This window comes from Dasypus novemcinctus, chromosome 13 (assembly GCF_030445035.2).
Source record: "Dasypus novemcinctus isolate mDasNov1 chromosome 13, mDasNov1.1.hap2, whole genome shotgun sequence".
Lineage (NCBI taxonomy): Eukaryota > Metazoa > Chordata > Mammalia > Cingulata > Dasypodidae > Dasypus > Dasypus novemcinctus.
In genome coordinates this window covers 72,414,243-72,426,728 of record NC_080685.1, presented here as the reverse complement: position 1 = coordinate 72,426,728, position 12,486 = coordinate 72,414,243, and the positions used below count along the sequence as shown (strand labels likewise).

At 34.0% G+C, this 12,486-nt stretch overlaps 1 protein-coding gene across 3 annotated transcripts in view; it reads left to right on the top strand.

The window, feature by feature from the left end:
* Window positions 1-12,486, top strand: part of BRINP3 (BMP/retinoic acid inducible neural specific 3) — a 534,695-nt gene that overhangs the window by 243,883 nt on the left and 278,326 nt on the right. For all 3 annotated transcript variants that reach the window (XM_023585227.2, XM_071207621.1, XM_071207620.1), the window contains one exon: window positions 3,219-3,409. In XM_023585227.2, coding sequence (XP_023440995.1) covers window positions 3,219-3,409 — 191 coding nt within the window. The remainder of the gene's footprint in view (window positions 1-3,218; window positions 3,410-12,486) is intronic.

Genomic DNA, 12,486 nt, shown 5'->3' with positions numbered 1-12,486 from the left:
TGTATGTCTATTTTATAATAGCATATATCTTTTGTATATTCTGACTATAAAAATTCTTGCTATTAGAGCAACTTTGCAAATTTTAGTCTTCAGCACTATAAACTATTTTTTCTCTTCCTCAATTAAAATTTTTACTTGAAATCTATAGCTGATATCAAGATTATTAACTTTGTTTCTCTTTCTCTATAGTTACTAGGATATTATCATTTTACATTAACCTTACTTAGTCACTAATCAGATATGTCCCTTGTATATGTCTTAAAGCTGCAATTTGCTTTGTATTCCAAACTGCAAATCTGTTGGTTTGTTTTTGTTTTTGTTTTTTACAATAGCTGACTATAGACTATAAGTATTTATTAGTTAAGTTTGGACATTGTTATACCATATTTTTTAATTTTTTAAGTAAACAAGTAGAGAATATGTGTGTGTGGTATGCTTTTTTTTGCTCTTTTTTTGCATTTTTTGTATTTCATCTAATACTTAGAAGTCTTTAAAAATATTATTTGTTTATACAATACCCTTGACCACTCCCTACTATGAAGAATATTGAAATTATACTTAGGTTTCTAATAACTCATTTGACAGTTTTAGATATTTCTCTACTTCATCCAATAATAATGAAGTAGTAAACTAATATATTATATTTTCCTCTTTTTCTAATTTCCCCTAACTTTTCATATAACTTTCATTATTTTTTATATCATCATGGGAAACTTGCATATTATGTTGTCATTGTTATATTTATATTTTAATAAGAATGAGAAATGATTGGCTCATTACATGGGTAATGCCATTTTAAAATTGATATTATTTTTAAGATGGGGAGGAAATGCAAACTTTTCTACTGAATAATCTTATTTTTCGTCTTATAAAACTACTTGGTCAGTTTTAAATCAGGCCTAATGCCACCAGAACAGATGGGTTCCTGAGAGAACTTGAATAAGCATTAATTTTGGCAATTGTGTGTTAGATGGTCATCCAAGAATATGGAAGTCTGAGGATCACAATGGTTAAACTGAAATAGCATTAATATTTTTGTCAGCATTTGAACATTGAAAATTGCAGCTTAAGTGTTATATACTTTAAATTTTGCTTTTAAAAGTCCATTGTTATTACCTAAAGCTTTTATGGAGGTTACTGATTTCCATATATCTTATTAACAAATTATTTAAATTTATTATCTGTAACAAACATCTGAGTTTATTACTAATAGAGAGAAAAGTAATATTGTTTAGATGTTTTGGTTTAAATTGATTCAATTATAATTTCTTTTCAGTTGTTTTTCCTAGAGAAAGACTGGAATTTTCTTTGCCTGATTATCTATTTTCTGAATAAAGCCTAGAAAATGTAGCATCTACAAATAAAACATAAATGAGCCCTTGGTTATCTCTAGAAACTTAATAACATCATGAAAAATATAAATAATTTATTATCTGAAAACATTTTTGTGATTTATATGTGTGTGCTTATATTTATGATTAAATGGAGCTGTAACTGATAATCTAGCATTGTATAATACTTTGAGAGAAGTAGATAGAGAAGAAGCAAGAAATACTCAGATTTCATAGCATTCCCTTCTTGAGAACTCACAATGTAGACAGCTATTTATAAGTAGGGGCAACTTCACATATTATTTCCTGACTTGTCTTCTGATAAAAATCCTCCTCAATCAAGTTAGCAAAAACCATGTATAACAAATCACTTCCCCACGTTTAAAAAATCTTCCCATACTGAACAGAGTGTGAAAACTGGATTTACTTTCTTTTCTTTATATATTATTACTTTCTTTTTTTAAATAAAGATACATAGCTCACATACAGTGTTACATTAAAAAATATGAGGTTCTCATATATCCCACTCTCCACACCTCCACTCCTTCCACAACAACTTCTTTCATCAATGTGGCACTTTCATTGCATTTGATGAATACATTTTGGAGCACTGGTACACAGCATGGATAATAGTTTTCATTATAGTTTACACTCTATCCCAGTCATTCAGTGGGTTATGGCAGGATATATAATGTCCTGCTTCTTTTCCTTCAATATCATTCAGGACAATTCCAAGTCCCAAAAATGCCCCCATATCATACCTCTTTTTCCCTTCCCTGCCTTTAGCAACTCCCATGGCCATTGTTTCCATATCAATGATAAAATTTTTTCCATTGCTAGAGTCACAAAAATTCTATAGTAGAATACCAGTAAATCCACTCTAATCCATATTTTATTCCTTCATCCTGATGACTCTGGGATGGCAATGCCCACTCCACCTCTAAATTGAGAGGTGGCTTAGATCCCACATGGCAGATGGATGGGATTCTTCTGCTTGCAGTTGTAAATTTTCTTGGTTCTTTGGTGTAGTAGTTGACCATACTCACCTCCTCATTATCTTACCTGGGTAAGTCCAACGAACCGGAGAGTAGGTATTGCAACTCTGCTGAGTCTCAAGGCCCAAATGGCATAAGGACAACCCAGAGATTCAAGACTTCTGGGCATACACCAACCCCAGCACCAACCACAGGCTCAGTAAAAGTGACGGAAGAGGCAAGTGTGGAAAAATCACATCTGAGTCCAACTCCATCATACTCATGAACACATATTCCAAAGTCGGGCCCACAAACATGGCACTGAACTCCAAAGCCATTTGCCCTGACCATAGGACCTGGATGTCCCCATAGCCCTCAGGAGCACCATTCTCAATAATATATGTGTGTGTGTATTTTTATATTTTATATACACACATATATCTTCACTACAATTTAAATGTATGTTTGAAACTGCTAAGCTTTGCTAATATACTTTGCCATATTTCCATTTTGCCGGTCATGCTGTTTGTGGCAAATAGTTTAGAGTAACTACAATTTCATATTATGTATCACACCAAGTTCATTTTACATATTATTTTAATTTGCTTTGGGGTCATGTGAGTGTTAGGTAAGCTAAATTATAAGAAAAGGTCCGTGAAAGCTAGAGAAATTATTCTACAAAAGCTAGCTATTTAACATTCAAAAAATAGGTATTGCCAGTCTATAATATCCCAGGCTCTTTCCTAGGTGCTTGGTAAATATTCGTGAACAATAATTGCTAAACTCCTTGTCTTCATTTTGCTTCTTGCTGTTTTGTTTTTATTATGTCCATAATCTAGGTTTCTTCTCCTACAGATAATAGAAAATTGTTTTTAAGTGGAAAGTCAAGTAATTTGAAATATTATTAATGCAGGAGAGGAGTCACTCACAATTTTTGTGGACAAACGGAAGCTGAGCAAACGATCTGAAGGAAGTGACTCCAGCACCAATAGCTCTTCCGTCACCCTGGAGACACTACATCAACTAGCTGCTTCCTATTTCATTGACAGAGATAGCACCCTTAGGAGACTTCACCACATTCAAATTGCATCCACTGCCATAAAGGTATGAATGTGTTTACCCTAAAATTACATCATTCCATTGTTTTACCTATATCTAAAATGCATTTCTATATATTTGCAGCCTCACTGATTTTAAAAATTATGTTACAAGATTATTTTTTAATTTTTTTTCATTTGTTTTGAGTCATATAATATATTTAACATAAAGTTGTATGTATTTTGATGCAATTTTTTCACTTGCTAACCAGGTCAAGGTTTTTCATAGTCAAGTATAAATTGAACTGTCAATGTGTAACCTGGGGTGCACACACTCTTTCACAGGGAGTATAGCAATAGAACCTCTTTTTAATGACACTGGTTTTTTTTGTAGTCCTTCACATTTTAATTCATGCATTTGAAAACATTATCTTGAAAAGGGGCTTTAGGTTCAAAGTGGTCCTTGGCAAAAATTGTCAATTTGTGGTTTGAGGAATATTCCCCCCCGTCCCCATATTTTAAAGATACAATTAGAAGTACAAGTGCTTAGTTATAACTGTTAATTTCTAGAGGTCAAGATATACCACAGTCTAGTCTTTATGGGTTAACTCTGAGTGGTCAATAAAATCCTTTGCCTTTGTTTGTGCTAAGATTTTCATTACCAAAACTGAGAAAAGGGGAGAGTAATGGAGCTTTCAATTTCTCCAGAAAAAAAACAAGTAAAAAAAAACGGAAGAAAGAAAGGGTCTGTAGTCTCCAAAACAATAGAATATTTAGACATATTTCTCTGACAGGTCAGGTCAGCATGTTATTGTGTTTGGCCAGAGACCACTGAAAAACTAACAGGGCAAAGAGCACAGTGTGCTCCTTGACTAAGGTAATGAGAATAAAATAAAATACAAAGACTATTTCAGTGTTTCAAATGTAACATTTAATAGCCGATTTTAAAAAGTGGTAGTTAAATATGTCATTTTAATGCATTGTGAGACTAAAATTAGTTTACTACCTGAATATTATGTTGGGACTGCAAGGAAAACTGACCCTAGGGAATGTCTTCTGTCCACAATGTGTTGGAGAGAACAGGTGATGTCTTTAGCTTAAAGGCTTCACAAACAATGCAACAAAGTTGACATACACATCTTCAATATTGCTGGTAGATGGGGGTGGGAAAAATATTTCTGTAGATGTAAATTACACAACTATTGTTAGCCTGCTTCCGAAATGTAGGACAAATGTATTGAGTAATTAAGTTTCTAAATAGCATTTGGGGTAGGTACTAAATTTACTAACACTATATAATAAATTATAATACTAGCGCAAATAGTACATAGATAAAATGTGAACAGCATAAATGCAGATGATTCAGTTAATTTTAAAATACTGTAAGGTAGGATGTTGTTAGAAGTGTTTCGCTTAAGTGTGCTCATGAGAAATAGAGGTTTTCAGAAATCAATTTTAATTATGTAAGAAGTAATTTAAGTAAAACTATTTTTTCTCATAGATAGTATTGTTGGGAGAATTTATTATATGGTTATTGATTTCTTTTGTTCAGCACCAATGAATTATGCAAGAATTTTTGAATCCATATTAAGAAATTAAAAATGAGTATTTGTAATACTTCCCCAAAAGAGAATTGTGTCACAGATACACCTGTTTTAATGGTGCAGGCAATACTACGTAGACATTATATTTATACCCTAGTGATAAGCCTAAGAATAATTTTTAAGCTTAGAATCCACACTTGTGGTAGAAATAAACCCCAAAGGAGAATTGATTTCTACAGGAAGTAGGAGATCTAAGATCAACTCTAGGGAGGAGAGAGGAAAATGGGAGAGTAAACAGCTTCACCTTTAGAGGGTTACTGGGAAGGCCCATTTTCCATTCACCATAGAAAAGAGTTCCAGAGCATAAACTAGAAATATTTTAAAGTGTGTGTAGAGGGGATAGAGATGGGAAGGAAGAGCTGGACTTTCAGGGATAGAAAACAGGGAAATTAAACAGGGTGGATTGTGAATGGACATATTCATATCTTATGCTGTCACCGAGGAAAACAGATAAAATATGTTACCATTTGGCAACAGTATGACTAAGAAGATAGTCACAGAAGGAGGTGCAAATATGAAGTAGTGGTGGGGAGTGGAAGTGAGAATAATCTGAGAATAATTTTGAGATATTTTATGCCTGAATAGAGTTCCCTTCCCTGGTAGTTGTCTTTTTAAGTGGATGGTGATTCTCAGGTCCAGAATCAGCTAGTCTGGGTTTCTAAAGTTTTCAGGCAAGGACTCTGTGCTAGAGTTTTCAAACCCATGTATGTGTTAAAGTGAAAAAGAATCTGGCACCCGGTATTCACATGCAATTCAGGTTTATAGGATCCTTGATTTACATACAGTCTTTTATGAGACTGTGAATTTTTCTGGGGTGACTTTTATTTTCTTTAGTTATCTCTGGTTTCATGCGTGGTAAAATGTGACTCTACTTAAATATAAGGCTATCTAACATTGCAAATTCTTAGATGTAAATTAACTAAATATGAAGGCATTGGTGGGTGAAGGTGGGGGGGAGTAAGTAAGCTCCAAATGCATTAAACTTCTGAAGTCATTTATATTAGAATAAGTAAGTCAATGCAAAGTGCTTTTATAATGTTCTGAAATCAGTAGCTTAACTCTTTTACTAAATCCCTAAAGCTTCGAATGTAATTTTTAATTTATTTTTAATTTTTTTAACAAGATGCATAAATTACACAAAATGTTACAAAATCTATAAGGGATTTCCATATGCAAACTCAAATTAAGGGTAGCAAAAACCACAATTTCTTGATTGGGTGGTATACCCTATATTTTAAGGACCACTTAGTAGGAAATTAATTATTTAATGAAAGTTGAATGAAGTTGTCTTTTGAGTCACAGAACTTAGGAGACAGTATCCTAAAAGAAAAAGTCAAAGACGATCATCAGATAACTTCAAAATACAATTAAAACTGCAAAATAATGCCAGCTTTTATTATGCTAATTCTTGCAAAAACATGAAGATTTGGGCAATTAGTGTTAACTATGAGCCAGAGTCCAGAAAATGAAATAGAGCAATTGTTTTTATCTCTTATAATTATGGATATAAATGCAAACTCTTATTCATCAGCACATCTGTAAATAAGAAATGAGTGTCTCAAATACCTATGCAACTTAATTAATTTCCACCCTTGTAATTAATGACATTTATACCAATATTATTTCTTATATTATTTTAGTCCAGAAGCGTGTCAAATATACTATCTAGAGGGAGACAATTGTAACTCAAGCGGTCAAGCTCCTGTTTCCCATGTATGAGGTCCTGGGTTCAATATCTAGAAATGATCATTATTTTCAGAAGATTAAACTCAATTGACTCATTATCTAAAAGATCTCACTAACATAACTCTTTAAGCTTATTTTGAAATAGTCTAATAAACTTACTATTATGTCATTGGCAATGATAAAGAAATCAAAACATATTGTATATATTTAAGGAAATGTAAACCATCAACTGACTTATAGTATGGCATATGCATGTATTGAAGGGGATTTTCTTAATATTTTAAGTATTATAAATCAGATTATACTGGGTTTGGTGGGAAGAATTTTTCCTTTCTTCTCTCTCCTCTCTGGTCTCTGGGGAGGAATAGAGAGGATTTTATTTTTATCTTTTTTGATGATTCTTCAAGTACTGTGCAAAGGGCTGGCATTCAGGTAATTATTTTTTCAGGTTTAACCTTTACTTTAATAGATGTCTTCTGAGTGAAAAGTAAAAAAAAAAAAAATCAGGATACATATAGTGAGTAAAAACTAAATTTGTTTACAGAAACCTGTTGAAAAATTTTAATCTCAGTAATTATACTTTTACTTAAATGCTGATGTTTTTACTAAATTACTAGCAATCTTCATATCTATAAATTGAGGAGACAGAGCTGATAGTTTGGTGAGAGCTAGGAGACACTGTTGGACACAGTACTGGAGAGGAGAAAATTGTGCAGAGAAAGATCTGTAGAGATCTGTAGAGGGCCACCCTCAAGCATTCAGCAAAGTACTCTTCAGTGCATATGCATGAAGAAACTTCCTGGGGCCCAGGAAGAAACTACCTTACTGGATTAAAGAGCAGGCACCATGCTCACTCAGCAGCAAGAATAGTGTTTCCATAGAAAGAATAAAAAAAAACAACAACTCCTAATTCATGGAGCATAAGGTAGAATGCTTAGGAAGGTCTAGCCTTAGGGAATAATTAACCCTAGACTGATCACTTCTCTAAACCCATGTAAGAAATCCTAAAAGCAAGATTCAAAAGGATCTGCAGCCCAGGACAAAGCTCAAGAACATTTATAGGGATACAAACATACCGAACATCAAACAAGGTAAAATTCCCAATGTATGGGAACCAATAAAAATTACCAAGCAATGAAGGGGAAGAAAAACACAACCCATAATTAGGAGAATAATTCCAACAAAATAACAAGAAAAATACATGGCTTTATTTTTCTTATCATTACTTAACTCTCTTTAAAATATAATTTATATCTCTTTAAACAAAACTACAGACAATGCATTATAAGGTTTATAATATATGTAGCCATTCAACAGTATAACCATAATAGCATAAAAACCAGGAGAGAAGGAAAGGAAAGTATATACTTGTAATTTTCTTATACTGTAAGGGAAATGGTATAATGTAACTTAAATGTAGAATATGTTAAATATGTATTTTATGAATTCAAAGAACCACAAAACTAAAAATATGAAATTATATCTAATAAGACAAAAGGAGCTAAAAATAATTATTTTTAAAATGCTAAATTAATCCCCAAAAGGAGAAAATAAATCAGATAAGAAAAATAAAAACAAGTGGCAATTAGATACCAATGATAATATTAAATATAAGTGGTCTAAACTCCCTAAATAAAAGGTATAGATTATGACATTAGATTTTAAATAAAGGAAGACCCAACTATATGTTGCCTGAAAGAAAAGCATTTAACAACATAAAAACACAAATAGGTTGAAAGTAAAAGGATGGGAATAGATACAAGATAACACAGGAGAATTATTTTAATATAAGAAAATTAGGCTTTAGAAAGAAAAAATGACCAGTCTTAAAGAAATTTCATAATGATAAATTGATCAATTCTTTTTTTTAAGATTTCTTTTTATTTATTTCTCTCCCCTTCCCCGCTGTTGTCTGCTCTGTGTCCATTTGCTGTGTGTTCTTCTGCATCTGCTTGCATTGTCAGATGGTACTGGGAAACTGCTTCTCTTTTTGTTGTGTCATCTTGCTGTGTCAGCTCTCCATTTGTGCAGTGCCACTCCTGGGCAAGCTGTGCTTCTTTTCACATGGGGTGGCTCTCCTTGTGAGGTGCACTCCTTGCACATGGGGCACCCCTGCATAGGGGTGCCCCTGTGTGGCACAGCACTCCTTGTGCATGGCAGCACTGCATATGGGCCAGCTCACTACATGGGTCAGGAGGCCCTGGGTATTGAACCCTGGACCCTAGATATGGTAGGTGGACACTATCAGTTGAGCCACATCTGTTTCCCAAATTGATCAATTCTTAAAAGGAAATCATAATCTGAAACATTTATGCTCTTAATAGCAGAGCTTCAAAATATATGAAAAAAAATGGTTGAATAGCAAACAGTCATAAAGAAATCCATATTTCTAGTCAGATATATTAACAGTCTTATTTCAACCATTGATAGAAAAAAACAGACAGAAAATTAACAAGTACATTTCTTCAACATTCTCAACCAGATTGACCTAACTGATGTTTATAGAAAATTCCACCTCAAAAGAGTAGAAAACTCATTCTTTCCAAGTACTGCATCATTTAAAGTACATGGAATGATTTCAAAATCAGACAATATTTTTCTTTATAAAACAAATTTTAATAAATTGAAAAGTGTTTAAGCCATGCAAAGTTTATAAAATAATAAAGGGTCTAGGAAATCCTGAAATATTTAATAAGGAAGCAACACACTTTTAAACAATATGTGCATGTGTGTCAAGAAAAAATATAGAATAAGAAATACTTGGAACAGAATAAAATGAAAACATAACATATCAAAATCTGTTAAATATTGTTAAAGCAATACTTAAGGATGGAATTTATAGCAAAGAATGATTCTATTAGGGAAGAACAAAAATATTAAATCAATGACTTCACATTCATCCTGAAGATGCTAGAAAAACAATAAACAAAATAACCCTAAAGTAAGAAGAAATTTAAAAATATATCATAATGGAAATCAATAAAATAGAAAACAGAAATAAAGGAGAAAATCAATGAAACTAAAGGCTGTTTTTTAGAAGATTAATTAAACTGAAAAATTTCCAGTCAAGTTTATCAGGAAATAGAGAATAGACAAATTACCAATATCAAGAATAAGAATTCTAAAATCACTATAATTTCTAAAGATATGTGAATATTAAGGAAATATAAAAGTAACTTTCTGCCTGTAAATTTGAAAATTAGTGGACACATTCCTTGATGGACAATTTTCCAAAGTTAATTTAAAAAGAAATAACCAAATTAGACCTATATCTACAAAGCAATTGGTTTTTTACCTAAAAACATTAACTACAAAGAAAACTCCTGGCCCAGATGACTTTACTGTTGAATTCTAACAAACATTTTAAGGAATAAATAATAATAATTCCATACAAACTCTTCCAGAACAGTGAAGATGAATAAATACTGTTGAAATCATTGTTGTAAGTCCAGTGTCACCTTTATACCAAAACCAGAAAAAAGATATTGCAAGGAGGGGAAAAACCTAGCAGTCTTTTTCATGAATATTAATGCAAGGATTTTATACAAGGTTAAACAATTTGATTCCAACAACATATAAAGAGGATTACACTTCATGACTAACTGGGGCTTTTCCCAAAAGTGCAGGGTAAGTTTAATGTTCAAAAATCAATCAATAGAGATTGACTTCTGGTATTATAGCAGCAGAATCTCTGTTAACCGCGCCCCCCCCACCCCTTTCCAGTGAAATGGTGAAAACAATTAAAATTTTTAAAATGTGTTAAGGGAAGTGAGAGTTTAGTATTTGAACCAACATTGCTCACTTTTTCTCCACTACTAGATTAGCAAGGCAGAGACTGTACTCTGGTATGTTGTAGCCAAGAACCCAGAGCTCCTTCTCCGCTTATATCCCAGATGCAGGGCTTTCTTCCTAGGAGGAGCAAAATGTTAGTGTTTCTCATCCCACCCCCCAGCTTCCTTTTGCTGAGACAAAGTACAGGCTGAGTGTGTTGAGAGATGGGGCCTCTCTTTTTTCACCCAGGCATCACTCATGTAATAGATGCTCTATCTTTGGCGTGGTGTGCTGAGACTAGCCAGAGATTTTGCCTAGTTTTGCCTGAAACAGGCAATAAAACAGATAGCTTCTATTTGCTACTCAACAGAACAGATTTCATCTGAAGCAAAGAGTGAAGAAATTCATGCTTGAACGCTGACTTCAAACTATTCCTTCAAAGGAGCCAGAATTTAATTGAATGAGGTTGTAGGGCAATTACAGTACAGGGAGTTTTAAAAACAATAGCACAATCATCCAACTATTACCAGAGTGTAACTGCTAGATGTGATCAGAAAAACAGAGGAAATAAGCCTTAAAAAAAAAAACACTATCATTTTAGGATGATATGGGCATATCCAAAGCTGCACCTACCAAAGGAACAATATCATAAGCTAAAAATTTGGGGGCGGGGGGCGGGGGAGGGCGTTGGGAAGAGATAGACTTCATTTAAAAATCCAGTCAGTTACTAAACAAACAAGCAAGCAAATAACAATAATTAGTCTCAGAGGGTGGGCAGTACCCAGAGTTGCTGGAATATATTTTCTAAAACATTCAGTTTCCAACCAAAGATTACGGGGCACACAAAGAATAGGGCAGTATGATCTATACAATGGATATGGAAGCAAGCCATGGAAACTGCTTCTTAGAAAGACCAGATGTCAGATTTATAATATGGAAAGAGTTTAAAGTAGTCATTATATATCAGGAGTTAAAAATGCTTTTGACCTGAATAAGAGGGGGAAATGGAAAGGACAAATGAGTTTATATGGCTATGAGTCTCCAAAAAAGAGCCAGGAGGTTATCAGAGAGGTTGCCCTTACACACACAGGGTCCCAGAGACAGATAAAGTAGATACAACCCCATGTACTGGTTCTTCTGAAGGCTACAGAGACCCACAAGTTCTATGGTCATGGCAGATGGAGTTCTGTGCCATGTCAGTTGACCCTACTTTGTAGTTTGTGTTTCTGTGTGATGGAGCTGGACTTAGATGTGATCTTTGTTCACAAGTCTCTTCTGTTACTTTTACCGGACCTGTGGTTGGTGCTGGGGTTTAGTGTATACCCAAGGGACCTGAATCTCTGGATTGACCATGTGATAGCCAGGTCCTGAGCCTCAACACACTAGCAACTCCTACCCTCTGGTTTATTGGACTTACCCCACTCAGCTAACATGGAGATGAAGAAGGTCAACCACCACATCAGAGAGCCAAGAGTGCCTACAACTGAAAGCAGAAGGATTGCATACAGCATCCATGTGGAATCTAAGCCCCCTCTTGACATAGATTGAGTGGACACAACCATTCCAGGGTCCACAGGATGGAGGAATAGATTGTGGATTAGAGAGGACTTACTGATATTCTATTCATGAACTATTGTGATTAGTAATCGAAGAAAATGTAGCATTGATCTGGAGAAAGTGGCCATGGTAGCTCCTGAGGGTAGGGAATGGCAAGAAAAGACATGATGTGCGGCCATTTTCAGGACTTGGAGCTGTCCTGGGTGTACTGGAGGGACAGTTACTGGACATTGTATGTCCTCCCATGGACCACTGGGTGGACTGGGGAAGAGTGTAAACTATAATGTGGACCATTTACCATGTGATGCAGCAGTGCTCAGAGATGTATTCACCAAGCACAATGAATGTCCCATGATGATGGAGGAGGTTGTTGTTATGGGAGGACTGGGATGAGGGGGGTAGGGAGTATATGGGGACCTCATTTTTTTAATGGAACATTTAAAAAATAAATAAAGACAAAAAATGAAAAAAATCAGTGCTGATAAAAAATAAATTAGTCATTATAAACATGTTCACAGAACTAAAC